Here is a 25,159-nt window from a genome sequence, read left to right on the forward strand (position 1 = left end):
CACGAAAAAGGAGGGTGGGAGGACAAAGATGGCAGAGCAAGTGTTAGCGAAATATGGAAGCTTTAAAAGTTTTGAAAAGGATGAAAAAGCAGGAGCTGGAGGAAAAATAGCAGAAGCTGAAAAGCTGACAGAGAGAGAAACAGCTGCAGATAAGCAGCAGCAAATACTCGTATGGAAAAATTGAAAAAATAATGTAAAGCATTTCCAAATGTCACGAAGTCTGTGAGCAAGAAAGGATGAGAGGTTTTACATGGATTCTTCACCTCCCTCCTGTGAACAGGAGAGAGGAAAAACTAATGAAATACAAAGCAAGGAGCTGGCCAAGGGCAGCACCATGGGGAGCAGCTGGGTCACTCCTACCCATGCTCCTCATGTCACCCTCTGCTCCTCCTGCATTAGGGGCAAGCTGGCCACTTGCCAGGAGGGAGCAGAGGCTACTGCTCCTCACTGCCAAAACCACCAACACCTTCCTGGGGATATCCAGCCAGCTTCTGTGCTGCTGTCTTAAACTGGTGGTGCTCCTGCAGTCCCTCATTCCATGTGGTTCAGCGTGATCCAAGGAAGCCCAGAGAGGCAGAGGTGCCATGAAAGTTATAGAGAATAAACTTTTTCACAAGACACTTCTAACCTCAGCCCTGCATACTTCATTCTGCCCAAGCAGAGTACTCACAGGCTTGGGACTCCAGTATTCCACAGATCATTCAACAGCTACCAGAGTCTATGCAATAGAATATCGGCTTTTTAATGTTCACCCAGCAGTAAAATACATTCAGAGTTTTATACTTGGTATCTAAATACAACGAAAATAATTTTGCTAACGTTTCCAGTTTGAAAGGCATTTTAATAAAGGTTTGCTGAAAGTTTTCTACGAATTTTCTTGGTGCATATTTAAAAGAATGCCTGTGCATTATTCATGTGATAATAATACACTTTATATTGTAGACAGCAGACAGTATTCTTGAATTAAAATGTCAGGCACTTTGGATTCTATCATATTTGTAAAAAAAAAATCCATGGGGGAAAAATAAACTTTAAAATACTATGTTCCTTGTAATTTGAATTAAATGTTTGAGTGTCACAGTGGAGAGAGTTCTTCCAACTCAAGTCAAGTGTAAGCATCCTAAGAAAACGTTTTTAAAGGCAACTGAGGGAGCTAAAATACCATAATGAGTGATGCCCTTAGGAGTCAAGCATTAGTGCTTTTTTTGTAGTGGGGGGCTTTACTATGGACTCACTGGGCATTGACAGAACGGATTGTACCCTTTCTTGGTACTGTCTCTCTGCTTCCATATTTAATTCATGTTCTTTCTTCCTCTTCTCTTCCTCAGCTTTTTGGAGACACTGTTGGTAGTGAATTTGAGTTGCGAGCTGGTCTCTGTATTCTTTGGCCTTCTGTATTTTTCTGGAAATGCCAAATGAATAGGTTATTTAAGCAGCAGGGTAAAAAGAATAAACTTTATTATTATTATGTAATCTGTTAGCATTCGACCTTAGACTAAAGAACCATTCAAAGCTCCTTTTAGCAGTTAAGAATAACTACCACTATTAACCAAATGCTACATGTTCTTCATTGTTCTTCAGAGAATTAACTGCATTCTGTTGTATCCTACAAAGCAGACTGTAAAACTGGTGCTTGACCAGAAAGAGGGAAAGAACAACTCCCTGTAATCAGTGTTCCCTGCTCCTCAGAGCCGTGGTGAGAGGATAGAGGATGAGGGTTCTGGGTCTCAGTCTGTCCCTAGCTCGGGCTCAGTGCTGCTGCTGACACCCATCCTCACCCTCCTTCTGAGAAGAACAACTCCCTGCTGCGCTGATATTCCTGGAAGTGGCTGTCAGAAGAAATCCATCCTTCATTCCACCTCAGGACTCGTGTACAGCTTTCACTGCTCTCTGGAGAGGCACAGGAAGTCTTACATGTTCAGGAGTCACACGGACACTTGAATGCCAACAGAGTAGTCAGGACTTGTGCACTAACTCAACAGAGCTGAGCCACAAACCCTTCCTGACACTGCTGAGTGCCATCTCTGCTAAGTGGAGCATATCCCAGCTGGAGCCCAGAGTATTTCCTTCACAAGGGTGACATTTCTGCCACAGCCGGGAGGTTGTTCCCAATAAAGCCCTCGGAGAACACAACGATACCGGCTCGGGAAGGAGCTACTTGTGTCCCACGGACAAGAGTGAAGAAAGGGCAGGAGTGCAAAAGGGAGTAAGTGAGGTAAGGCCGTTTGCCCAAGGCTTTGCATGACACCCAGAGGAACATTCCAGCTACTGCGTGTAAGGATCTGCTCATCCAGAGGCACGGAGAGGCACAGAGAGCCCCGTGCAGCCGGGTTACGTGCTGCAGCCAGGTGTTTTGGTGGCTGACAGAGAATTGTTCAAGGGATGACTGTGGGTGGAGTTTAGCAATAAGCCCGGACACACTTGTTCTTCTGGAGCAGGAACAAACAAACCTTTCATTAACCCTCCTCCCCAGACTTCTGCCGCTGGTAACAACAGCTCAGAGTACGAGGGGATGTGTTCAGGAAATATGATTGACGTAAGTCACATGATGATCCAAAAAGACCAACACAAGGATATGTTACACTATTTTCTGATGTCGGGATTAATGACTTAATTCCAGGCGGAACATTACTGCTATTGGGCAGTTTGGAGCTGATAAGGTGCATGGTGGGAAAGCCTCTCTAAATAGAAGGAAGTCCACTCAGTGTTCTAGAGCTGTCAGAAAAAAAGAAACAGCTTGCTCACAAGTTAAAAAGATTGATCTGCGAAGAAATGAACCCATGACATAGAAGAAAAATACCTTATACGTTTTAATTCTTCTTCTTGTTCGAATTCTCTCACTGCTTCAGCCATTGCCTTCTTCTCTTCAGCAATCTCTATTTTCCTCTCTGCTTTTTTCTGCACTGGAAAACGAAACCAAAAATCCTTTTAGAAGGTAACAGCTCTGCTGAGCTTGAAGGGACACTGAGACTGCATTTGGGCTACGTAGCCTAAATAATAAGCTTGAGTTTTGTTGCCACACAAACAACAGCAAGTGTATTTTCAGCTTGTTTGTTTTGCATCCACTCAGAACTGGAAAGTTTTCACATTCAGGACTTCATAATAATATAATTAATAATAATGACCATTTGCCCATGCAATCCTTACTTTACTAGGCTTTGCTCTGGTGATGGCAATGGGGAATTAGTGTAAGGAAAGCCTGTAGGATTGCATTTTGGGAACAGGTTCAGGGAGGGTCACATTGTTGTCCACTCTATCACACAGTGTGTGCTGGGCCAGATGCTGTTCCCAGCAGCAAGGTGTTGCACTGCCTCTGCCCAGACACGTGTTTGACCACTTACACTTCTCCTCCATCTGCGCCTGTCTTGTGTACACGACATCTCTCAGCAGCTGAAATCGAGCCTCCCTCTCTTGTTTCATTTTCTCAACCTTCTCAGCCCAAACCTGATCCCTCTCTTCCTTGAAGACCTTCTCGTCCTCTTTCTCTTGCTCCTTCTCCCTCCTCAGCTGCTCAGCCAGATGATCCAGGTAAGTAAGCTGCTCCTTCAACAGTGCTTGCTGCAAACACACAGACATTTGCAGATCTGAGTAAATTAGTTCCAAAAAGCATTTCAAAACCTAAAAAGAAGTGGTGGTTCACAACCAGTGTGGGAGCTGGGAGCTCAGAGCTCCATTCCAAAACCTGCCATGGGAAGGAATCCTCTACCTGGCCAGACAACAGGACAAATACAGAGTGATCGCTTTCCTCACAGCTGCTGACAACACACCCATTTTACAGATTTTCCACAGCTGACCAGGCTACTCCAGTATCACCCGCATTAAATATTATACTATACTATACTATACTATACTATACTATACTATACTATACTATACTATACTATACTATCACCACCTGTAATTCTGCAGCAAGGTCTAATATTGAGTTGATACCATTTTTTATTTTACCCATTTTACCCTTCTCCCTTGTCCTAAATACCCTGAGACTCATTTGCATGCTGAAGTTGGACAATCTACTTGTCTTAACTTCAGGAAATGACAGACACATTCATTGATTCATGGCATCTCCAAGAAATAAAACATGAGAGTTTGCATCAGTCTATATATAGTTTTTAAATATTTTGAAGTTTTTTAGTATTCATCAATTACAGTAAGTTAAATATTTCCTTTTTTCTGCAGGTACAAATACTTATTACATCAGGTCCATGAAACAAATAATAGTTTTCCAGCCTCTATTATGTCCATGCAGTATAAGGATGATAAAGCTCAGGTGATTTACACACAATGAAACCAGCATGGAGGGACACAATTCCAGGATTCCCTGAGAGCCCCTGTTTCATTTATCAGGCTGGTGATTGCAAAGCAGGCTTCAAAGTGCTGTGGTTTGAACAGCTAATGGGCTTCTGCAGAGGTGCAGACGTGCAGGCTGTTCAACAAAAGAATTATCTCGTTCAGGGAGAAGGGCTTGTGTCTGCTCTCTGTTGCCCTGTGCAGTTCACAGGGCCACAGAATGAGTCCGGATCAGGGATTGCCCCACAATTCCACAATGAAACACCTTACTTTTCTTTTTATTATCTCTGCATGTTCCCTGTCGAGGTCCTGAAAATCTTCTTCCAAGATCTTCTTCTCAATGGCAAGTTGAGTTTTTTTTTCTTCATCAAGCTGCTTCTCCTTGTCCCGCACTGCTTTGAGCAGTATGTCCCTGCATTCCTTCTGCTGATGTTGCTTCTTCCTCTCAAGTTCTTCATTTTCTTTCCTGAGCTGATGCAGCTCTTCTGCCTACAAGAATAAAAGTAGCCAGCTTGTAAAATCACTGAATAACTTCAAACTAAGTCGTGGCTAGAGTTAGTTTATTGCAACATTGAAGAGCAAAGCCTTGCTGGCAACACAGAATTAGTGTCATCCACTAGACCTGGTAAAGCCTGAACATTTTAGCATGTCATTCATTAGAATTCAGGATTTTTATCTGTAATTATCACATGCACTTCAGTACAAAAAACTGTATTGTGCCTGGTGTTTTCCAAATGTTTCAGGCAGATAGACAGAGTCATCTCCTTAGGGAAATCAGAATCATTGCAGCACTTTTGATCTATATCCAAGAGTTCATACACAGCCATAAGCACTGACAAATAACAGGACCGTGTGTTCTGCTGTTTCTGTAGATATTATCTGTCCTGTGCCTGTGTTGGGTGCTCAGAGCACTGCATCTCTACCGGCCACAAGGCTACACCAAGTCAGTGACTGGATCCTTATATTCTGATGGGCACTTACTGAATTTCTATGGTTTCAAATCAACCCACTTCAAACTGGAAAGAACTTTATATTCCACTTTATATTAGAAAAATGTACAGTGGAACTGAGTTCTTAAAAGAGAAACAATGACAAATGGGAAATGCGTCCTTGAGATCAAATAGGTATGTGTATATTCAAGATCATTTAGCTCCAAAAAAATCCAAAAGTAGCATCATTAAGTAATTTCTAAGCATAATTTCTGGACATCTTAAAAATGAGCAAGTGCACTGAAACACAGTCATAACACAGTATGTGACCATCAGCAGCATTGTATTATCTCAGAAATCATGCTTCAGCTGACTTGAAGGCACACAGGTTTTGTTAACTTTTTTTTTTTAATTAAATGTCTCTTTTGTAATGTGAATGAGTCTTTTAAAATGCCTCAGCAGGTTTGTCATAGACAGCATGTCTAATCTTCCCCGTAAGGAAGCAGAAGCTGCACTCCCTAAAGAACATCCCTATTTATGCTGGACATAAAGCACCCACGGGTTTTTGCAGTATTTCAGAGCCAAAGCTGACTTTGTATCTGTCTGAACTGTCAAATTCACTTTCAGAAGCTGGTAAAACAGCTTTGAAACTCAATATATATGTAATTTGAGGAACAGAATTAGTAATCCAAAAAGCTTTGAACAGCAAAGGTGGAAAGAAAGCAGAAACAGTTAGCAGTCTGCTGTGCAAGTCGGCACATGTCGTTGGATGAATTCTGACTTCAGTGAAGCTGTGTGAGAGCAGCCAAGGATGGGATCCATCAAAGTTTGTTCACTGGGATAACACAACGTCACAAATGTACAAAGAAGTGGTTACCAACCACTCTTCTGCAAGCCAGGACCAAAATGCTATGGCAGAAACTCATGAAACTACAGTCAGGATAACATGAAGTCAATCACTTTCCAAGAAATCACAATTCTTAAAGGGAAAAATAAGACAGAGGAGGGCAGCTAATATAGGTAATGTAGCTAAAGCAAAAATTGCTGTCTCTGCTTTGTCAACCACTTCTGAGATATCCTGGTGCATGCATGTGGTCTGCCATGCCAAAGGTGTGAGTTTTCCTTAACTAAATATTCTATTTTCATTGCAACAACCTTTATGCACACTTAGCTGTCCATTCACCCAGATGAATCTCTTGGTCATTAGGGGCTACCAGTGTGCAATGAAAACCTTGTAATGAGGCCATCTGCCACATGCCTCTTTGCTGAGAACGGATTACATCCCATTTTCCACACTGAAACTCTCCTTCAAACAAAGGTTGGGGTTTTTTTCAGAGACTCAACTACTTCACCAGAAATGTATCTCCTTGACAGAGCCCCAGGCTGCTGTCTCCAGAGGAAGATGCAGAGTCTTCTATTCTAATAGTGCTTTTCTGAAAAGTTCTGAAACCAGTCAAGGAGCAGCATTTTTTCCCTGGGAGGTTTGGCAGTGCCTTAGAAGTTGCTACAAGAATATAATCCTGTTATGCATGTTTTTAAATAAGCAAAACATTAGTCTAGCTTGGAATAAGGACTCTATGGTTTCACAGCCAGCATTTTCAGAGCTTTAGATCTCTTATTGTCTCACTTTTATAATATGGGGGAGTAATATATGATACTAGCACCAGCTTCCAGTGTCTAACAGAGTATCCTGAGTGATCATTCAGCCTCTACATGTAAACACTGCAAAATGAAGACTGAGTCTGAGCCAAATAGCCTCCCATCATTCAATGTCAACACAGAATACTGAACTACCAAGCCAGCAGAACTGCAGCAAGAGAGAAAGAAAACGACGATGAAAAAAGAGAGAAGTGGCCAAGCAGTTAGGCCAAGGTAGCCAAAATGCCTCCTGTGATGTGAGCTCAACAGGTGAGAGAGCTTAGCTGCCGCTTGCTAATTTGTTTAAAATAAATATACAAAATAAATATTTCAGCTGGGAAACAAGACTCCCCTGCTATCCTGCAGGAAACCAGAAATCAAAACACTACAGAGGTATTTGGGAAAAGTTTAAGAATGTTTATATTTCCCACAACCGCTCTGAGAGACTGAGTGCCAAAACCCTTTAGAGTGCCGAGCTCCCAGCAGAAGATGCATTTCCCTCTGAAAACGGGAATACCTTTGCCACAGCTCTGGAAAAGAGGCTTAGCTTAACAGCCCAGGCTCAGATACTAATGGAATCAGTGAAGATACAAATAAGGTATGGATTAGTCTAAATGTCTAGTAAGCCCGTCATTAGAAGGGCCTTCTGCACAAGCCTGAATGCAGAACACTGTGGCAATTACCAGCCGCTCAGCCTCCTTTCTGATCTGCTGCTGCTTCTCCTCTCTGCGAGCGGCGTGCACGGCCAGCTGGGCTTCCCGCACGTTCACCATCTCCTGGATCCGCGCTGCCACCTCCTGCGCCTTCAGCTCCGCTTCCTGATCCTTAGCCAGCTGCTCCTTCTCACAAATCTCTTCCAGCTTCTGCTCCTGCATCTCCTCTTCCTCTCTCAGTATCTTCCTTAGAGTCTGCTGGGCCAGCTGGCAGTCACCCAGTTCCTTCTCGCTCAGTTTTTTACAGTGTATGCGATACTCCTCACATTGGTTTCTGGAAGGCAAGGTAGAAGTGGGGTTTTTTTTAAATCTCAAAACAATAAGCAGGTCTAAAGGTGTGCGGTGAATGAAGGCTCCCAGCTCATCACTGCTCAAAACACAGCAACCCAGATGCCAAGTTATACCCCTGGTCTGACACTGATTCCTCATGGAACCCAAGGATCCAGGGAGAGCCTGATTTGATGGAGGTTTTGACATCAATGAGCTGAAGGATTTGAATTTGTAAAAAAAGCCTAAATCAACTTCCTCACGATAGGAAGTGAAGGGGCAGCAGCGATCTCTGCTCCCTGTGACAGGGACAGCACCCAGGGGACGGCTGGAGCTGTGCCAGGGAGGTTTAGGTGGGATATCAGGGAAAGGTTCTTCCCCCAGAGAGAATTCCCCAGGGAATGGGCACGGCCCCGAGGCTGCCAGAGCTCCAGGAGAGTTTGGACACTGCTCCCAGGGATGCACAGGGTGGGACTGTTGAGGAGCTGGGCTGGATGATCCCTGTGGGTCCCTTCCAACTTGGGAATATTCCGTGAGTGTAAATGAACACACAATCCATCCACACATTATATACACAATGTGTACTCCGCATGGAGCTGGAACATGGGGGCAGTTGTGTGCATATATACCTTTTATTAACATATAAAACACATGCATGCTACACTTATTCAAACATGTAGGTTGGTCTCTATTCAAATGAAGACTTAGAATAGGTTTGTAAGTCACCTGAAAGCTCATTCATATTCAGAAAATACTGTGACCGTAGAAATGTGGGTTACATGGTTGAGCAGGAACCACTAGGAATTTATTAATTTTTTAAGTCAAGATCTGTGGGATAATTCAGACAAGTTGCAATAAAAGCCCAAAGAAGGTAGAAAGTCAGACAAGTAATGCAGCTTTCAATTTTCCTTTACTCTCTGCAACTGAGTTGGATATAAAGAGGTAATTTATCTTCAGTTGAAGAGCACTGAACTAATTGCAGATTCTGCTTTTACTTTTGCAAACAAAGCACTATTGAGATCAACACATGCCATCAAACATTATTTAATTTGAACAATCTGCAAGCATTTTAATTCTGTTCCATAAACAGGATATAGATTTTCATGAAATCAGAATGTGAAACTGGCAGACAAGGATGAAGACCTGCCAGTGTGAAGGATCTAAAAGCTCTGAGGATGTGAATGCTGTGAAGTGAAAAGATATCTCACGATTTTATGCTGAATGAAACCATCTTCTATAAATTACTGCAAAGGTATTTAGGAATTCACAGAAGACATCATAGCCTGAATCATGAACAGCTTCATGGCAGCAGTAGTTACCTGCACAATGTGAAATACTGACACTACACAAGCTTTAGCTGACTATCCTATGTAACAAAAATATTAAATATTCAGCAGGATACTACCTCAATGCTATTACCAATCTCCATATCAGAGTAGTTATTTAATTTTCAGAGCAGAGGTCTTACCAAATTTTCTCCCTGTTGACATTCAACAGTTGCTGCCTCACATTTCACTGGGACAAGGGCATCTCTCTGCTCATGCTCTTGGCTAAAGCACCCGGTGCCATGAAGTCTGTGCTGAAAGGTGAAGGGCACTAAACACAGACAGTGAAAGGGACAGCACTGCTGTGGAAACATTTCCATTCTGGTTGGTATTTACTGAACCTGTCCCAGCCTGAACCCCCCTGCCCTGGGCTGATCCCCCAGCGTGGGCAGCAGGGCAGGGGGGATTGTGCCCCTGTGCCCCTGTGCTCAGGTGAGAGCCCACCTGCAGAGCTGCCTCCAGCCCTGGGCTCCAACAGCACAAGGACGTGCAGCTGCTGGAGCCAGCCCAGAGGAGGCCACGGAGATGCTGCAGGGCTGGAGCCCCTCTGCTCTGGAGCCAGCCTGGCACAGCTGGGGCTGCTCAGCTGCACAAGAGAAGGCTCCAGGGAGAGCTCAGAGCCCCTGCCAGGGCCTGAAGGGGCTCCAGGAGAGCTGCAGAGGGACTGGGGACAAGGCAGGCAGGGACAGCACACAGGCAATGGCTTCCAGTGCCAGAGGGCAGGGCTGGATGGGATCTTGGGAAGGAATTGCTGGCTGGGAGGGTGGGCAGGCCCTGGCACAGGGTGCCCAGAGCAGCTGTGGCTGCCCCTGGATCCCTGGCAGTGTCCAAGGCCAGGTTGGACAGGGCTTGGAGCAGCCTGGGACAGTGGAAGGGGTCCGTGTCCGTGATAAAGATGACTTTGAAGGCCCCTCCCAACCCAAACCATTCCATGATAAGATGCTGTAGTTCAGTGCCAGTGTGGGCTGGTGAAAAGGGATGGCTGTTCTACCTCTTGGACAAGACAGGAACCTCCTGACCACTGTTCAACCCAGCAATAAAAGCAGAGAGCAGCACAGGGATGTGCATGCCATGAGCTATGGCACATTCCAAGGTGTGCCCCTGCCTCCCAGCAGGTCAACAAACGTACTCTGTCATTGATGGTTTTCTTATGTTTTACCACTCGAATCTATCTTTCATTCCCTGGGTGGGAGTTAGTGATGATTAAAGGCCACAGCACTAATTAGTATTCATGAAAAACATATTTCTCAAATGTTGTGAGGGAAACACACTATTATTAAGATTTGAAATCTTACACCATTAGCAATAACTGTATTACCTTAACACAATGGGTTCAAAGTTCTCTCAGCATTGAAGGAATAAAGAACTAGTTATTCTTTTCTGTGATTATAAACCAATCTGATATTTATTGAACTCCCAGCGGGAAGCAGAAGTTAATTATGTTCAGCATTGTTAGAATTTTAATATAAAGTAACCCTGTAATTGCTTGATTTCATCAAAATAATTCCCTCAAAGCAGCTTGTACAGTGACACATAAACATCTGCTCCCCCAGACGGCAGGTTTTCTTCCTCCCTCTGCTAGCCTAAGCTTCTTAACATTAAAACTGTGCCTGGATGTGGCTACTTCCCAAAGACAGAACCTCCCCAGTTATTCATTCATTTTATGACTGCAGCACGATGTTGCTGGGATAACAACATTCCCCATATGGATGCTTCTGATGTTACCACAAGAAAGAGGATCTGATATGTGTTTCATGCAAATTTTGAGACATTGCAGTTTTCTTTAAAGTTACCAATGATGAACATGCCCTCAGGCTAGCACTGGCTGAGTCTGTTCTCAGACAAGAGGTAGCCCTCCCTGAAAATGAATTCCAGCAGGACTCCCGTGGTCCAAGCCTTGTCCCCTCTGTCACCTTGAGACAAAGGACTCCTCCTGGTTAACATTGCTACTGAGAAGCCGTTACACCTGAACCCTCAGGCCATGGCAACCAACCCACAGATAAAAATTATAAAAATGCTGCCTTTTAGTGCTCTGGAATAATGTCTGACAGTGTAGGTGCTCCTGTACCTCAAGGCTTGACAATCCATGCCTGCAAAAGAGCAGAGCACCTCGCTTGGAGAATTAAAGGAAATACCAACAAGTCTGTATTAGGTTTCAGAAAGATATTCAAAAGACTTGTAAATACACAGGAAAAAAGAAACAGAAAATTATGTGTATATCCACCTGCTACTGGATTGACTTGCCTGGGCTGCTGGGTGTGCCCTGGAGTAATGATCTCCAAAGTAGGGGGTGTGCAGGAACAGAATATGTTTTGTACCATTGATAAATAACATTAAAAAGTAAAAAATAGCATTTCTTTCATCTTTACCTCGTCCTTTTTAATTTCATATTTGTGCATATGTTTTATAATGCATACAGTATACCAGCACGGTGTGTGTGTATATATATATTATATATATATATTTGATAAATAAACCAACTGGGGTGAGTGTTAAAAGTTTTTACAGCTAGGAGGGTGCAGTCAGAGGATTGGAGGGCATTGCCCCAGAGGACAGGCTGTGACACAATTACAGACTCCTGGTTTGGAGTGGATTTTCAGTAAGTGTTGGTCTCCTGAACAGCAAATCCTGCTCCCAGATCTCTGCCTGGGCCAGGATGGTTTAGGAGGAAGAGTAACATCTAACAGCAAGAGAAAAATAGACCTGGGGCTACTTAAACAAGACAAATACATGCAGATTGAAATATCAGAACCTCATCAGAATGAGTTGCCACAGCAGAGACTTCTTTTCTCACTGGAAAAGGACAGAGAACAAAAGACTAAAATATAACTAAGTATATCCATGTCACACAACTTTTGTCAGCTGGTGTTTATCTGAGTTCTGTTCTTTAATAGGAACCTTAATTTAAAAGTAGATGGGACACAGCTAGAGGAACTAACCACGGAATGCATTCCCATTACATTAGGACAGTCAAAGAGAAGGACTCTGCCCTGTAGGAGGAAGATTTATTTGCGAAGATATCCCAAGACTGCCACTCACAACAGCTGTGAAGAGAGGTGGTTTCACAGCCTCTATATCCTCTGGAAACATGCAGCCAGCAGAACACCAACGGTAACAAAGCTTCAGCAACACTTGTTAGCAGGATGTTGTGCGGTGTCAATATTGCTTAGATCCCAGAGCAGAGTGGGAAAGCTAAAAGGATAATAACAGGATGAAATAATCCCACGAGACTGAGCGAACCACAGATCAACAGGGCTACACTGGGAAGACAAAGGACCTGAGACATTAAAACAGGCAACTACAGCATGAAAGTTCAAGTGTGTGTCACCAGGTGATGCAGTTCGGTGGCGTGATTCATTTTGCAATTAAAATATCTAAAACTGGACATCTAAACAGGAATCTGCATATGTGCTAAATTCCCACTCTGATCAATGAGAACCTAATTAAAGTCAGTAGAGGCTGGGGTGCAGTCTAACTGACAGGGCAGGATAAGCCTGCTTGAGACAGACTTTTGGTTCCTGTAACTGTCCTGATTTCAGTGAAGTTTTAAATAGAGCAGGAATGCAGATTCCCAGGGAATATAAAGATACCAACACTTAGACACCTACCTTTAGGTGTCCACATAATATCTTCTTGGTGTGTAAAACAAGCTACAATCACAAAATAAAAGGCATGCCAGCAGCACCCCCTCCAAACGATTTTGAAAGTGAGTTTCAACCACTCTGTGTTATAGAGAACAAACCAGAAGCTGCAGAAGGCAACGGCCACATTTTCAAACCACCATGTGAAATTAGGCAGTATATGCACTTCTAACACCTGTCTAAGTCAATAAACCCCACATTTAAACAAACATTTACCTGCCTGTAATACATACAATACCTGTGGAATTAGTTAATTAGAGTTTATGTGCAAGTGAGAGTGAATGTTGATTTTTATCCCAGCCTGTGAACATTGAGAAGCAGGTGTTGTAGATTTCACAGTACTGTGGGAGACTGAGAAAGACACTTCAAATTATCACAGTTATATAATATTACTATTTCTTTCATCCCTCCCTCGAAAAACCAGATTTCCAAGAAAGGGACAAGGCAGGTTTCATGCCAAGGCCTCAGATTCTAGTAAGTACCTGCAAGTTACTGCTTACAGTCAGGAAGACTGGGCACAGAAATTCAGGCTGCATTAAAACCTTAGCTGCAGCTGCTACTCTTGAAAAGTATGCAATAAATAAAAACACTGTCTTGTTGGACAATCTTAACATTTTGGGAATCTATGCTGTATTAGCTCAGTAATAAGTATTAATATAAGTATTAAAATAAGTATTAGTATTAGTTAACTTAGTATAAGCTTGATTTATTAACCAAATTAACCTTCCATGCACCCTCTTCACTCCAACAGTATATAGCTGGGACAGGAATTACAAAAAGGGTTGACTTGGCAGGTGGAAACACAAGAATGCTCATAAGGGACAAGAAGGACACACTATACTTGCAAGAATTAACTACTTTGATTCTTTCTGTCTTACTTGTTTCAATCACTTTCATCTTCCCTTCCTCAGTTTATTATTGCCACCTTCTTTTTAAATTGTCCCTATATATTTACTTTAGCAAATTCTCTTTTATAAGAGAACTTTTATAATTCTCTTTTTTATTTTTATGGCAATACCTGAACTGTTGCTCTCGTTTTTCAGCCACCACTCGTAGTCTTTCTTGCTCTCTCTTCTCCCTCAGTAACTTTGCTTTCTCCTTCATCTTTACTTCTCTGTCCAGTGCCTTTTCTTCATCAAGTGCCTCCACCTCAGCAAAGTGCCTACTTTCCTCTGCCTCCAGAAAGTCACGAAGCCTGTAATGAAAACATTTGAATAAAGGCTAAATCAATCCTTCTGTTGAAGGACAAGGTTTTAGCTTATTTGTTATTAACACAAAGTGGGTATTAGGCTTCTTTGAACACCTCTTGCAAAAGTCAGAGAAGTGAACATCAAATTTTAACTCGGGGATCATTCGTGTTGTGTCCATCGAGGGAATCTTACAGCACAGCAGGAGTATTTCTGTCCAGGCACACTTTAAACTCCTGATCTTACAAACCCACTTTCATAGCTGCTTTATGATTTCAGTTCCCCATTCATCAAATTCTTCTAATTCTCAGACCACATTTGTAACCAGCTGATAACAATTAGATTTTGTACTATTGTTATCCTTCAGCATAGACTCACAGAATATCCTAAACTGGAAGAGACCCACCAGGATCATCCAGTGCAGCTCCTGTCCCTGCACAGACACCCCAACAATGCCACCCTGAGTGGTGGTGTCCAAATGCTCCTGGAGCTCTGGCAGCCTCAGGGAGCTTGGTCACAACTCTCTGAGGGAAGAACCTTTTCCTGGTACTCTCCCTTCTCCGTGCATCTATAATTGCATCTTCTCTCAAACGACCTCTTGCTATTTTAACATCACTGCACAAAACACTTCATCCTGAAATATCTTTGATGAGAAAACTATGTCAAACAGGCAGTTTTTAAACACACCATCATTTGCCCCTCTGTTAGTCTCAGCAGTGAGAAACCTGGGGCTACGGAATCCAGAAATCACCAACTTCAGCCCAAATGCCACAGTGTCTCAGCAGAAGGGGACCGGGGCGTCCCGGCAGACAGGCTGAGCACGGGCCAGCGATGCACCCTTGTGGCAAAGAAAGCCACTGGCACCTTGGGCTGCGGGAGGAGGAGCACTGCGAGCAGGTCCAGGGAGGGAATCCTTCCTCTGGGCAGGGCTGAGACCTCACACCCAGCGCTGGCCCCAGCTCTGGGCTCTGCAGCACCACAGGGACACAGCCTTAGCAGAGGGACACTGAGGGACTGCAGCACCTCTCCCAGCAGGAGAATCTTTCCTGAAGTTCCTTCTCCCCTGAGAGAGCTAGGACTGTCCAGCCTGGAGAAGAGAAGGTGCAGAGGGATGTCACCAGTGCACATGAACTCCTGAAGGGAGGGAATGCAGAAAAGACAGACACCTACTCCTCAGCAGTGCCCAGTGACAGGACTAGGGGCCACAAATTAAACCATGTGAAATTCCAAGCGAACTGAAGAAAACGTTCTGTTTTCTTTCTACTGCAAATGCGGTCAGATATTGGACAGCCTGCCCACAGGGCTCATTCAGTCTCCATGTGTAGAGACAAGCAAAACCCAAATGGACACACACTCCTGGACACTCTGCTCTAGGTGACTCTAGGGTTGGACCAGATCATCTCAGGAGGTTCCTTCTGATCCCAGTGGTTCTGTGGAACCCATGTACAATTCCCCTGAAGGCACGTCAGACCAGGACACCAAACTGATGACCTTCGCAGCTACAAAGTCACTTGACAGGAAATTAACTGAGAAACTAAAATCACATTATTTTTTCCAAAGATCAGTACAGCACAATTCTGTTCTTTGCATGGCAGCAATGTGCTTCACCTTTAATATTTTTGAAAGATTTCTGGAAAAATTTAGTTTTTTCAGCTGACTGTGCTGCAAAGCATTATTTGTAGGACCTATGTGGACACACATTCACAGAGCTAGGGAATTACACCTTGGAAATTCTTTTCAGGCCTGAATTTCTCCTGTCTCTCAGCTCCATTCCCAGGCTGACAAGCTGACTGCAGCTTCAGTTAGGGAAGAAGTCTCCCAGGGTGATAAAATGGTGAAAAACAGAGTGGAATTCATAATAAAGATTAACCCCTGGTGTCTTTCCCGTGGGATCCATCCTGAGGTGCTGTCCCAGGAATGTTTTTCCCAGTTGTCCAATGAACTACTGTCCTGTCCTAGCTGCACATAACACACTTTAAATACGGGCTGTCTGTACAATAAATTGGCCTTTTTTCCCCAAAGAGCTCCGTGTGTGTTGCTGTCCTTTCTCTCTCTTTGCAGAGCAGTAACCACAGACCTAAACATCAGCTTGGTGAGTTTGCAACAAAACCCTCCGTGAAACTGAACTGAGAGAATTTCTGACGCTTTGCTACTCAGAGAAGCTGTGGATGCCCACGGCAGGGTGGGTGGAACTAGATGATCCCATCCAGCCCAAACCACACCAGCACTCTATGATTCTGTGCTCCATCTCTGAAAATGTTCTACACCAGGTTGGATAAGGCTTGGAGCAACCCGGTCGGATAGGAGGTGTCCCCGCCAGGCTTCTTGGAATGAAATGAGCTTTAAGGTCCCTTCCAATCCAAACCATTCCATCATTTTATGATTATATCAAGGTGCTCTTCATTCTCTTTAAAAATCAAGCAACGAAAGTGCTACGCTACTACTTCTACCCTTCTCTGTAGCAGACAGGGGGCTCCAAACACCGCACACACTGGTTACTGTGTTTGAACACATCACTGCGCCCTCGGAGCGCACACTGAAAGCAGCAGGGCCGCTGCACTGGCTACTTGCTGGCTACCTCCGTCTTCTCACATCGATCTCCTGCAGGTACTGCTGCACGGTGGCCCGGACCTTCCTCTCGACAGCGCGGTGCATCCATTTGTCCTCGCCGCCCTTCTGCCAGTCGCAGACGTTGCGGTAGTGGAGGAACACCCGCAGCTCACGCTCGTGCTCACGCTGCTCCTCCTCCCGCACCCTCTCGGCCAAAATCGCCTCTTCTCTGATGTCCCTCTTGGAGGGCTTGGCTAACTGCGAGAGAAAGGAAACGGGGAAAACGTGGAGACCTCACAGCACCCTCCCAGAATGTGAAAGGGACTACAGAATCCAGAGAGGGAATTTTTATCAGGAACTGTAGTGACAGGACAAGGAGTAATAGGTACAAAGTGAAAGAGGGAAAATTTAGGCTAGGTGCAGGAAGAAATTCATCTTTGTGAGAGCGGTGAGGCACTGGCACAAGTTTCCCAGAGAAGCTGGGGCTGCTCCTGGATCACTGGAAGTGTCCAAGGCCAGGCTGGACAGGGCTTCGAGAAACCTGGGATAGAAGATGTCCCTGCTCATGGCAGGGGGTGGGACTGGATGAGCTTTAAGGTCCCTTCCAGCCCAAACCACCCATGGGTGAAAATACAAAGTATTAGTCTGCATCTTTTTCAGTTGAAATCATGACTGTGCAAGTACCCAATACCAAATGATGAGTTCACAGTAATTATGGAGTAATCACAAAATCAGAGGCTGGAAAAGAGCTACAAGATCATCAAGTCTAAGCTGTGCCCGATTCCCACCTTGTCACCCAGCCCTGAGCACTGAGTGCCACATCCAGTCCTTCCTTGGACACCTCCAGGGATGGGAACTCCAACACCTCCCCGGGAAGCCCCTTCCAAGACCTGCACGCCCCTTCTGTGAAGAAACTCCTCCTAAATTAGACAAGCCCTGCCTACTCCTCCATCCCACACACCACCGGGCATCCTGGGGCCTTTAAACACAGCTCCAGGCTCCCTGGGACCTTCAAACACAGCACCGGGCTCCTCAGGTCCTTCAAACACAGCACCGGGCTCCTCAGGACCTTCAAACACAGCATCGAGCTCCTCAGGACGCCCGAATACAGCACCGGGCATTCTGTGACTCCAAACACATCACCGGGCTCTCCGGCACCCCTCACATAGCACCGGGCACCCCGGGACCCCTCCCAGCTGCTCCCAGAGGGTCCCGCCTCCGCCAGCCCCGACCTCCACGTCCCCACAGCTCCCCGGAGCAGAGCAGCCCCGGCGTGGCCCCTCACCAGCGCCACATCGTACGGCGCGCAGCCGGTGAATTCCCGGCGTCTCTGGGTGTGAGAGCAGTGAGGGGGCTGGGGACGGGCCGGGGGCCGCGCCGCCATGGCGGGTGGAGGTACCGCCGTTGCTGAGGGGACGCGCGCGGGACGGAAGTGGCATCATGGCGGGGGGGGGCGCTGAGGGCCTGTCATGGCATGGTTGAGGAGCGGTGAGGGGCGGTCATGGCATGGCTGAGGGGCGGCCCTGGCTTGGCGGGGGAGCTGAGGGGCGGTCCTGGCAGGGCTGAGGGGTTGTCATGGCACGGCGGGGGCGGTGAGGGGCGGCCAGAGCAGGGCAGGGACCCTGAGGAGGGGCCATGGCACGGCTGAGGGGCCGCCATGGCAGGGCAGGGACCCTGAGGAGTGGCCATGGCACGGCTGAGGGGCGGTCATGGCATGGCGGGGATGGTGAGGGATGGTCATGGCACGGCGGGAGCGCTGTGGGGCGGTCATGGCACGAGTGGGGAGCTGAGAGGCGGTCATGGCATGGCAGGAGCGCTGAGGGGCGGCCATGGCATGGTTGAGGAGCGGCCATGGCACGGCGGGGGCGCTGAGGGGCGGCCATGGCACGGCTGGGGAGCTGAGGGGCGACCATGGCACGGCTGGGGAGCTGAGGGGCGGCCATGGCATGACTGGGGAGGTGAGAGGCGGTCATGGCACGACTGGGGAGCTGAGGGGCGGCCATGGCACGGCGGGGGCGCTGAGGGGCGGCCATGGCACAGCTGGGGAGCTGAGGGGCGGCCATGGCACGGCTGGGGAGCTGAGGGGCGGTCATGGCATGGCAGGAGCGCTGAGGGGCGGCCTTGGCATGACTGGGGAGGTGAGGGGCGGTCATGGCACGGCGGGGGCGCTGAGGGGCGTCCCGAGGTCAGGGGATCGCTACAGCTGGAAGGGACCCTCCAGATCATCCAGCGTGTTATAAATTTACTCACCACAATCGGGTAGGTCAATCAATAAGGCAATTTATTCATTCGTTGATAAGGAACGGGCAGGCAGCGCCGGGGACACGGGGAGTCCGCGCTCCACCAACACGTCCGTCCTACCCCTGGCTACTGCCCCTTTTCTTGTTGGGCCGTGTCATGCCTACTGTGCTGGGCTACAAGTCCGAGCAAGCCGAACATGTTGGCTAGCACTCAAGCAACAGTGGCTACAAGCCCCCACCAGGTCTGGACAAGGCTCGAACATGTTGTCAGGTTATACTCCTAGCAAGCAGGTAACAGCAGTAACAAGCCTTTTCATGTTCACACAAGCCTGCATTTTCCTTATACATAGAAAGTGGATACAATTTATAGTGGCAAAAATACATGACAGCAAAAAGCCAGCAATTCATAGCAAAGTGATTTTAACAAATATAAGGAAATTATATTTTCCTTTGTCTCATGTCCACCCTTTAAGTTCAGTGTTCTTGTTTATATTGATCCCATGGTGTGTTTTTATAATGATACGAATCACTAAAAACATCTCACAAGCGCCTGCCCCTACAAACCCAACACACTGCGGCACCCTGAGCGCAGCCCAGCGCCTCTCTGGCAAAATGCTGAACACCTAAAAGGTTCTGAAGAAGGGGTGTCCTTTAATCACAGAACCATAAAATGTCCTGAGTTGGAAGGGAGCCACAAGGGGCCCCGTCCGTGTCATGCAGGGTTGTCAGGGACCCACAGGGTGCAGCCCCGGGTGCTGCTCTTGGGACGTGAGTGGGGACAGCTGGCACAGGAATGGAAAGGATTTAATTAAGGTTAATGAGCCTTATCTTATGGAGCCAGCCTGGCACAGCTGGGGCTGCTCACCTGCACAAGAGAAGGCTCCAGGGAGAGCTCAGAGCCCCTGCCAGGGCCTGAAGGGGCTCCAGGAGAGCTGCAGAGGGACTGGGGACAAGGCAGGCAGGGACAGCACACAGGCAATGGCTTCCAGTGCCAGAGGGCAGGGCTGGATGGGATCTTGGGAAGGAATTGCTGGCTGGGAGGGTGGGCAGGCCCTGGCACAGGGTGCCCAGAGCAGCTGTGGCTGCCCCTGGATCCCTGGCAGTGTCCAAGGCCAGGCTGGACAGGGCTTGGAGCAGCCTGGGACAGTGGAAGGTGTCCCTGCCATGGCAGGGATGGAATTGGATGGTGTTATAAATACATATTACGGTATTTTGCAAATATTAGGGTGGACACTGTATGTGTGGTGTTGAAATGGTTTTTAAGATACCACTTTCTTTAGGAGTAACATAGGCTGATAAAGTGTCTTTGTAGTAAATAAATACCTGCTTGGTTGGATAACACCCAGTGAGACACCTGCTACTGATACTCCAGCTACCAGCACCAACTGCCTGCAGAAATTGAAGACCACGGCCCAAATTAAGACTGATAAGAAAAATAAATTAAAACCACAGCCAAGAAACGCACATGCTCTAAAAAGGCAGACCCAAGGTGTGGTCATGTAAAACAGTTTTTGGAATATGGAAAATAGTTTGTAGAAAAGTTTGAAAATGTATGATGGGTCTATGAATATACAAGGGGCTGATGAATTTAAGGGGTGTCTCCAAAACAGCAGGGGTGCTCCTGGCTGAATGCCAAGCACCCAGCCATTATAACCTTTTGCTTTATTGTTTGTCTCTTTTTGTCTTTTATTAAACCTTTTAAAATCCACCAGGAAAGCGAACCTCGTTTTTCACAGATGGGCTTTAAGGTCCCTCCCAACCCAAACCCTTCTGTGACTCTGTGAAGCGGAGTTAATGACAACAGTGTGTTCCCTGTGCCTGCAGGTGATGGGAACCTGCATCTCCCGGGATAGGACTGGCACAGAGACCTCCTGCAGCACATCCTGCTGATGCCGGGCTCCCGACCTGCCTGGATTGGAGGAAAACAGGACCTAAATCATTGGCTGTGCATCAGCAATTGCTTCAAGCTCATTGCCCTCAAAGGAGGCACAGGAAAAAGCTGTTGCTGAAGCTTTGAAGCTCTGGGACACACGCACATACGCTGCCAAGAACTTTGCTTTCTTGCACATAATCACATTAGCTTGGCTGATAACAAGTTGAAAAAAATGATCCCAGGGAAGAAAGGTCAATGTTTAACCCGGCTGTAAAGCTTGTTCTCATCCAATTAAAACCCAGTGCAGTTACTTCTGGTGTCAATGATGGGATCTTTGCACAAACACAGTGGTTTGATACACAGGATTTACACACTGTGTTATATGTGTGTGTTATACCACCACGGTAGTGCTTGAAATGGAATTTTGAGTTTATTTCAGCAGAGACTTAATACTGTCACACTGTTGTGACTTAGTGTTTGAGATGTTTGTGAAAGAGAAACAACTTCACATCACTTTCCACCTGAAAACTTGTATTTGAGTGGAGGAGGGCTGGATTTCTTGGTATTTTATAGTTTTCCCTAGTATTTTATGGTGTGTTTAATGGGAAATGTCACCTTAGTGTTAAGATCTACACAAAACCAGCAATCTGTTTCATGTGTAATAGTGTACAAATGTGCAGCACTGCCATCTGATTGAAATCCAGAAATAAACAGGGATGTGTGGATTCTCTAAAGCCCCCATTCTTTTGTGAAGTCTCTGCACCAGCTCTGAGAACATTTCCTCCTGAAAAAGCTGGGTTCGTTCCAAAGGCATTGCAGATGGCTTGTGACTTTGAGTTTATTTTACATTAATGTTTGATGGAAAAACAGATTCTCCTTAACTTAGATGCCTAAGAGGACCCAGGTCACTGGCTTTCCTCACTGGGAATGTGTATGGAATATAGGATATACATAGGATGTGGTCTGTACTGGATTGTCTGGATTGAATTCTCCTTCATGGAACCTCCCTTTAAGGAACAGCCCGTAAACATCATATATTCACAGAACCACAGAATCCCAGGATGGTTTGGGTGGGAAGGGACCTTAAAGCCTGTCCCATTCTACTGTTTCATGATCAGGGACACCTTGCACTATCCTAGAGTGCTCCAAGCCCCGTTGGCAGGAGAGAGGGGCTGGGAAGGTGTGGAAGAAGGACAGCACGTGCTGGTGGATGGAGCAACTCAGCAGACCAGAGCCCACTTTCAGGAGCAAAATCTGCAGTGGAAAAATCTGGCGAGGACAGTAGGGCCTTTCTGTTCTTCAAGGAAGTATGAGAAACTGATTGCTATCAACTGATGGACAATTCCCTCTTTGTGCAAAAGAAACTTTCAACTTTTCTCCCAGAAGGAAAACTATTTCAAGGAACCAAAGTTATCCTCGCCCCTCATAAAAGATAATTTTCCCTAAAATGGCTGCCTGTTCTCTCTGTCTGGGTTTGTGGTGGCTACATGAGCCAGTGCTTGGGCACGCCAGGCCCCTTCCCTCTGCAGGATCAAATGTCCTTCTGTTCTGCAGATGCCCCTGGCTTCCCAGGCTGGGGCTTTCAGAAGTTGCCAGTTCCTCTCTGGTTCTGAATCCCCCTGAGGTTTCCTCATTGGTCATGCTCCATGCCATCTCAGGTTCCTCCAGCCAGGCTTTCTTGTGGTTCTTCCTCCAGGCACTCTTCAAAATACTTGCTTAGGGAAACCATGACTCTTGGCTTTTTGCGTATTTCGGGGTTTTGGGTTTTATTTTTGCTGTTGTTGTTTTGGGGTTTTGGAATTTTTTGGGTTTTTTTAGTTTTGGGTTTGTTTTTTTTTTTGTGAGGGATTTCCTGTTTGCTCAGATCCACATGACTGGCTGAGTCAGGAACAGTCGAGTCACATAAATATGCCTACAATGACGCTGTGCATCAGTAGCAGAGCTCAGAACTTCTACTAATGTATTTTTAAAATGAAAGTTAAATATAAACCTTTCCCTTACGTCACTGGTCACCGGCAGCACTTGTGTTGTGGTGCAGAGCCACACAGGCCTGGCTATGGCAGGAATTGTAGAACCATGGAATGGCTGGGGTTGGAAGGAATCTTAAAGCTCATCCAGTGCCACCCCCTGCCGTGGCAGGGACACCTTCCACTGTCCCAGGCTGCTCCAAGCCCTGTCCAGCCTGGCCTTGGACACTGCCAGGGATCCAGGGGCAGCCACAGCTGCTCTGGGCACCCTGTGCCAGGGCCTGCCCACCCTCCCAGCCAGCAATTCCTTCCCAAGATCCCATCCAGCCCTGCCCTCTGGCACTGGAAGCCATTGCCTGTGTGCTGTCCCTGCCTGCCTTGTCCCCAGTCCCTCTGCAGCTCTCCTGGAGCCCCTTCAGGCCCTGGCAGGGGCTCTGAGCTCTCCCTGGAGCCTTCTCTTGTGCAGCTGAGCAGCCCCAGCTGTGCCAGGCTGGCTCCAGAGCAGAGGGGCTCCAGCCCTGCAGCATCTCCGTGGCCTCCTCTGGGCTGGCTCCAGCAGCTCCATGTCCTTCTCATGCGTGTAGCCCCCAACATACACATTTTTTGTGTATCTTGTGCAGTTTCCTCGAGACAGCAGCCTCACATCTTGGCTCTCATCTCTCACCATAGTGATTAAATTCATGCTGGCACTAAGTTCTGCAGCCCCAGAGCCCCGTAGATGTTTCATGGTGGAGCTTTAAGCACCGTTGACTCATCCTTCACCTGTCTGTGACACAGCACATGATTCTGTTGCCTCCATGCCTCTCCCCATGGGATTTAATGGCAGCAAGATGCAAGCGTAAGCACTGGCACATCAAATTCAGATGGTCCTCAATATTTATTTGACTCTGACCTTCAGAGGAGGACTGAGAGTTTTGAGTTGGAGGCTGAAAAGAGCTCTGTGAACTTCGTGAGTGAATGAAGGGGCAGCTGATGGGACAGGTCTGTGTTTGGCTGTGGCTGGCAGTATCAGCTGCCTGCCCGACTCCTGCTTGGTCACTGTGGTGCAGATGTGGAAGTGCAAAGATCTGAGTCCTTCCCTGACCATATCTGGGCCAGGCGCCATCTGACAAATGCTCCTTTTTACCCCAAATCCGCATGGTGGGAGGGGTGGGAGGATGAGAGGATCAGCAGCTTCCCTGTCTCCACACCCACGGGCGAGCAGAAAATATACTTTTCTCCTTCCTTTCTCTGAGCCTTGTAAGAGCAAAGGGTGACCACAAAAAAGGAACATAGTGTGAGGGAGGAGTGAATAATTTTAGCATGATTAGGACAGAGTAAAGCCCACTTTTTACAGTTTTATTTCTGTAAAGGTTCCTGTTGTCCTTCCCTACCTCCCTGCCCCAAGAGCTGATCCATTTCAGGAAACACCTTCTTACTCTCCCTGCTTGCTCCAGGTTTCACCAGGAAGACTGTACACTTCCAAGTTGCTTTATCCGTATTTTGTAATTAGAAGGGGATATCACAGAGAAGCTCGCCAGTCATCGTTTGGGGTTTCACCACCTACATCCTGCCTGGCTGCTCTCAGTCACCAGCTCAGCAAGTGGGTGAGATCAGAGAGGTCCAAATTCCCCTCCCAGCAAATCAGAGTCCCTGGAGTAGAGCAGAGCACCAGGCTCCAGCTCCCTGCAGGCACAGCTTCGGGGTTGGGGCAGCCTTACCTGTGGCAGAGTGCTGAGGCATGGCAGAAATCAGAATTCCAGACTACTGACATGGATCCTCACACGTGAACACTCCAGGGAAATGGAAATGCTGCCCCTGCTGAGCTCTCTGCTGGCATGGCATGGAGAGCCATGCACAGTCCTGCCTTTCCTGTCCAACTCCAGGCAGGAACAATTTCCGTTCTGCAAAAATGTCAATATTTATCCTGGGAAACACACTTTTTTTCACACCTGAGACAAGAACTGAGTGTGTAACCCAGCTGGAGTGTTTAAAGAGGAAGTGAAAGTACTTGAGTTGATTTTTTTCAAATTTGGCTACCTGCTAATTTTGTGATGTCAATGAATGATTATTTTATTCTTTTTAGCTAGAAAGCAATCTCTGCTGACTGTATATTTCCCTTCCTGCTATTTTTACATGAGTCTTTTCAACAGAACCAAATTATTCCAAGAAATAAGGTCATGTACTCTAAAGATGCTCTGTGTCATCCTCACATGCCAGTCATGGGAGGCTGATTTTCTGTCCTTATTGCAGTGGAGGCACCAATCAGCAAAATCAGCAGCTGGCATGGAAGAAAGTAGGGATAAAGGGCTAAAGTCAGTGGGAGAATGAGGAAAGGACAGGTTACACAGAGGTTTTATTAACTGATGGTTCTCAGATAAACTTGGTGTTATGGGCTTTTTCCCAGAAGACTTAGAAAGTGAGTCCAGCCTTCTAAGAGCTGTTTGAAGTGGGGCTTTTGGAAGGGAGGTGAGGTGGTGACAGGCTGGGGGAAAAAGAGAAAAAAAACTTGGAAATTACAAGCCAGTTAACTTGAGTTCCTGATTAACAAGATCAAAGA

At 46.6% G+C, this 25,159-nt stretch overlaps 1 protein-coding gene and 1 long non-coding RNA gene across 2 annotated transcripts; one reads left to right on the forward strand and one right to left on the reverse strand.

The window, feature by feature from the left end:
• Positions 1 to 721: 721 nt before the first annotated feature.
• Positions 722 to 17,976, reverse strand: CFAP53 (cilia and flagella associated protein 53). The gene is made up of 8 exons (XM_014894831.2): positions 17,826 to 17,976; positions 16,569 to 16,798; positions 13,822 to 13,998; positions 7,541 to 7,844; positions 4,561 to 4,779; positions 3,342 to 3,558; positions 2,801 to 2,903; positions 722 to 1,402 (listed from the first exon to the last, which is right to left on the reverse strand). Exons 1-8 carry the CDS (start codon positions 17,922 to 17,924, stop codon positions 1,180 to 1,182), a joined length of 1,572 nt encoding a protein of 523 aa, XP_014750317.2. The 5' UTR covers positions 17,925 to 17,976; the 3' UTR covers positions 722 to 1,179.
• Positions 17,977 to 18,018: 42 nt separating this feature from the next.
• On the forward strand, positions 18,019 to 21,387 carry LOC148219963 (uncharacterized). Its single transcript, XR_015799399.1, has 2 exons — positions 18,019 to 18,799; positions 20,605 to 21,387. It is a non-coding gene; the product is annotated as an uncharacterized LOC148219963 (long non-coding RNA).
• Positions 21,388 to 25,159: the final 3,772 nt, after the last annotated feature.

Source organism: Sturnus vulgaris, chromosome Z (genome assembly GCF_052056855.1).
Source record: "Sturnus vulgaris isolate bStuVul1 chromosome Z, bStuVul1.hap1, whole genome shotgun sequence".
In the NCBI taxonomy this organism is placed as follows: domain Eukaryota; kingdom Metazoa; phylum Chordata; class Aves; order Passeriformes; family Sturnidae; genus Sturnus; species Sturnus vulgaris.

Coding starts and splice junctions, on each gene's coding strand:
- CFAP53 (XM_014894831.2), bottom strand. CDS start 17,924: ATGGCGGCGCGGCCCCCGGCCCGTCCCCAGCCCCCTCACTGCTCTCAC. Junction 3,559..4,560: donor CAGAGATAATAAAAAGAAAA/GTAAGGTGTTTC, acceptor GTGTGTTTGCAG/CAAGCACTGTTGAAGGAGCA. Junction 2,904..3,341: donor GGCGCAGATGGAGGAGAAGT/GTAAGTGGTCAA, acceptor TTCGTTTTCCAG/TGCAGAAAAAAGCAGAGAGG.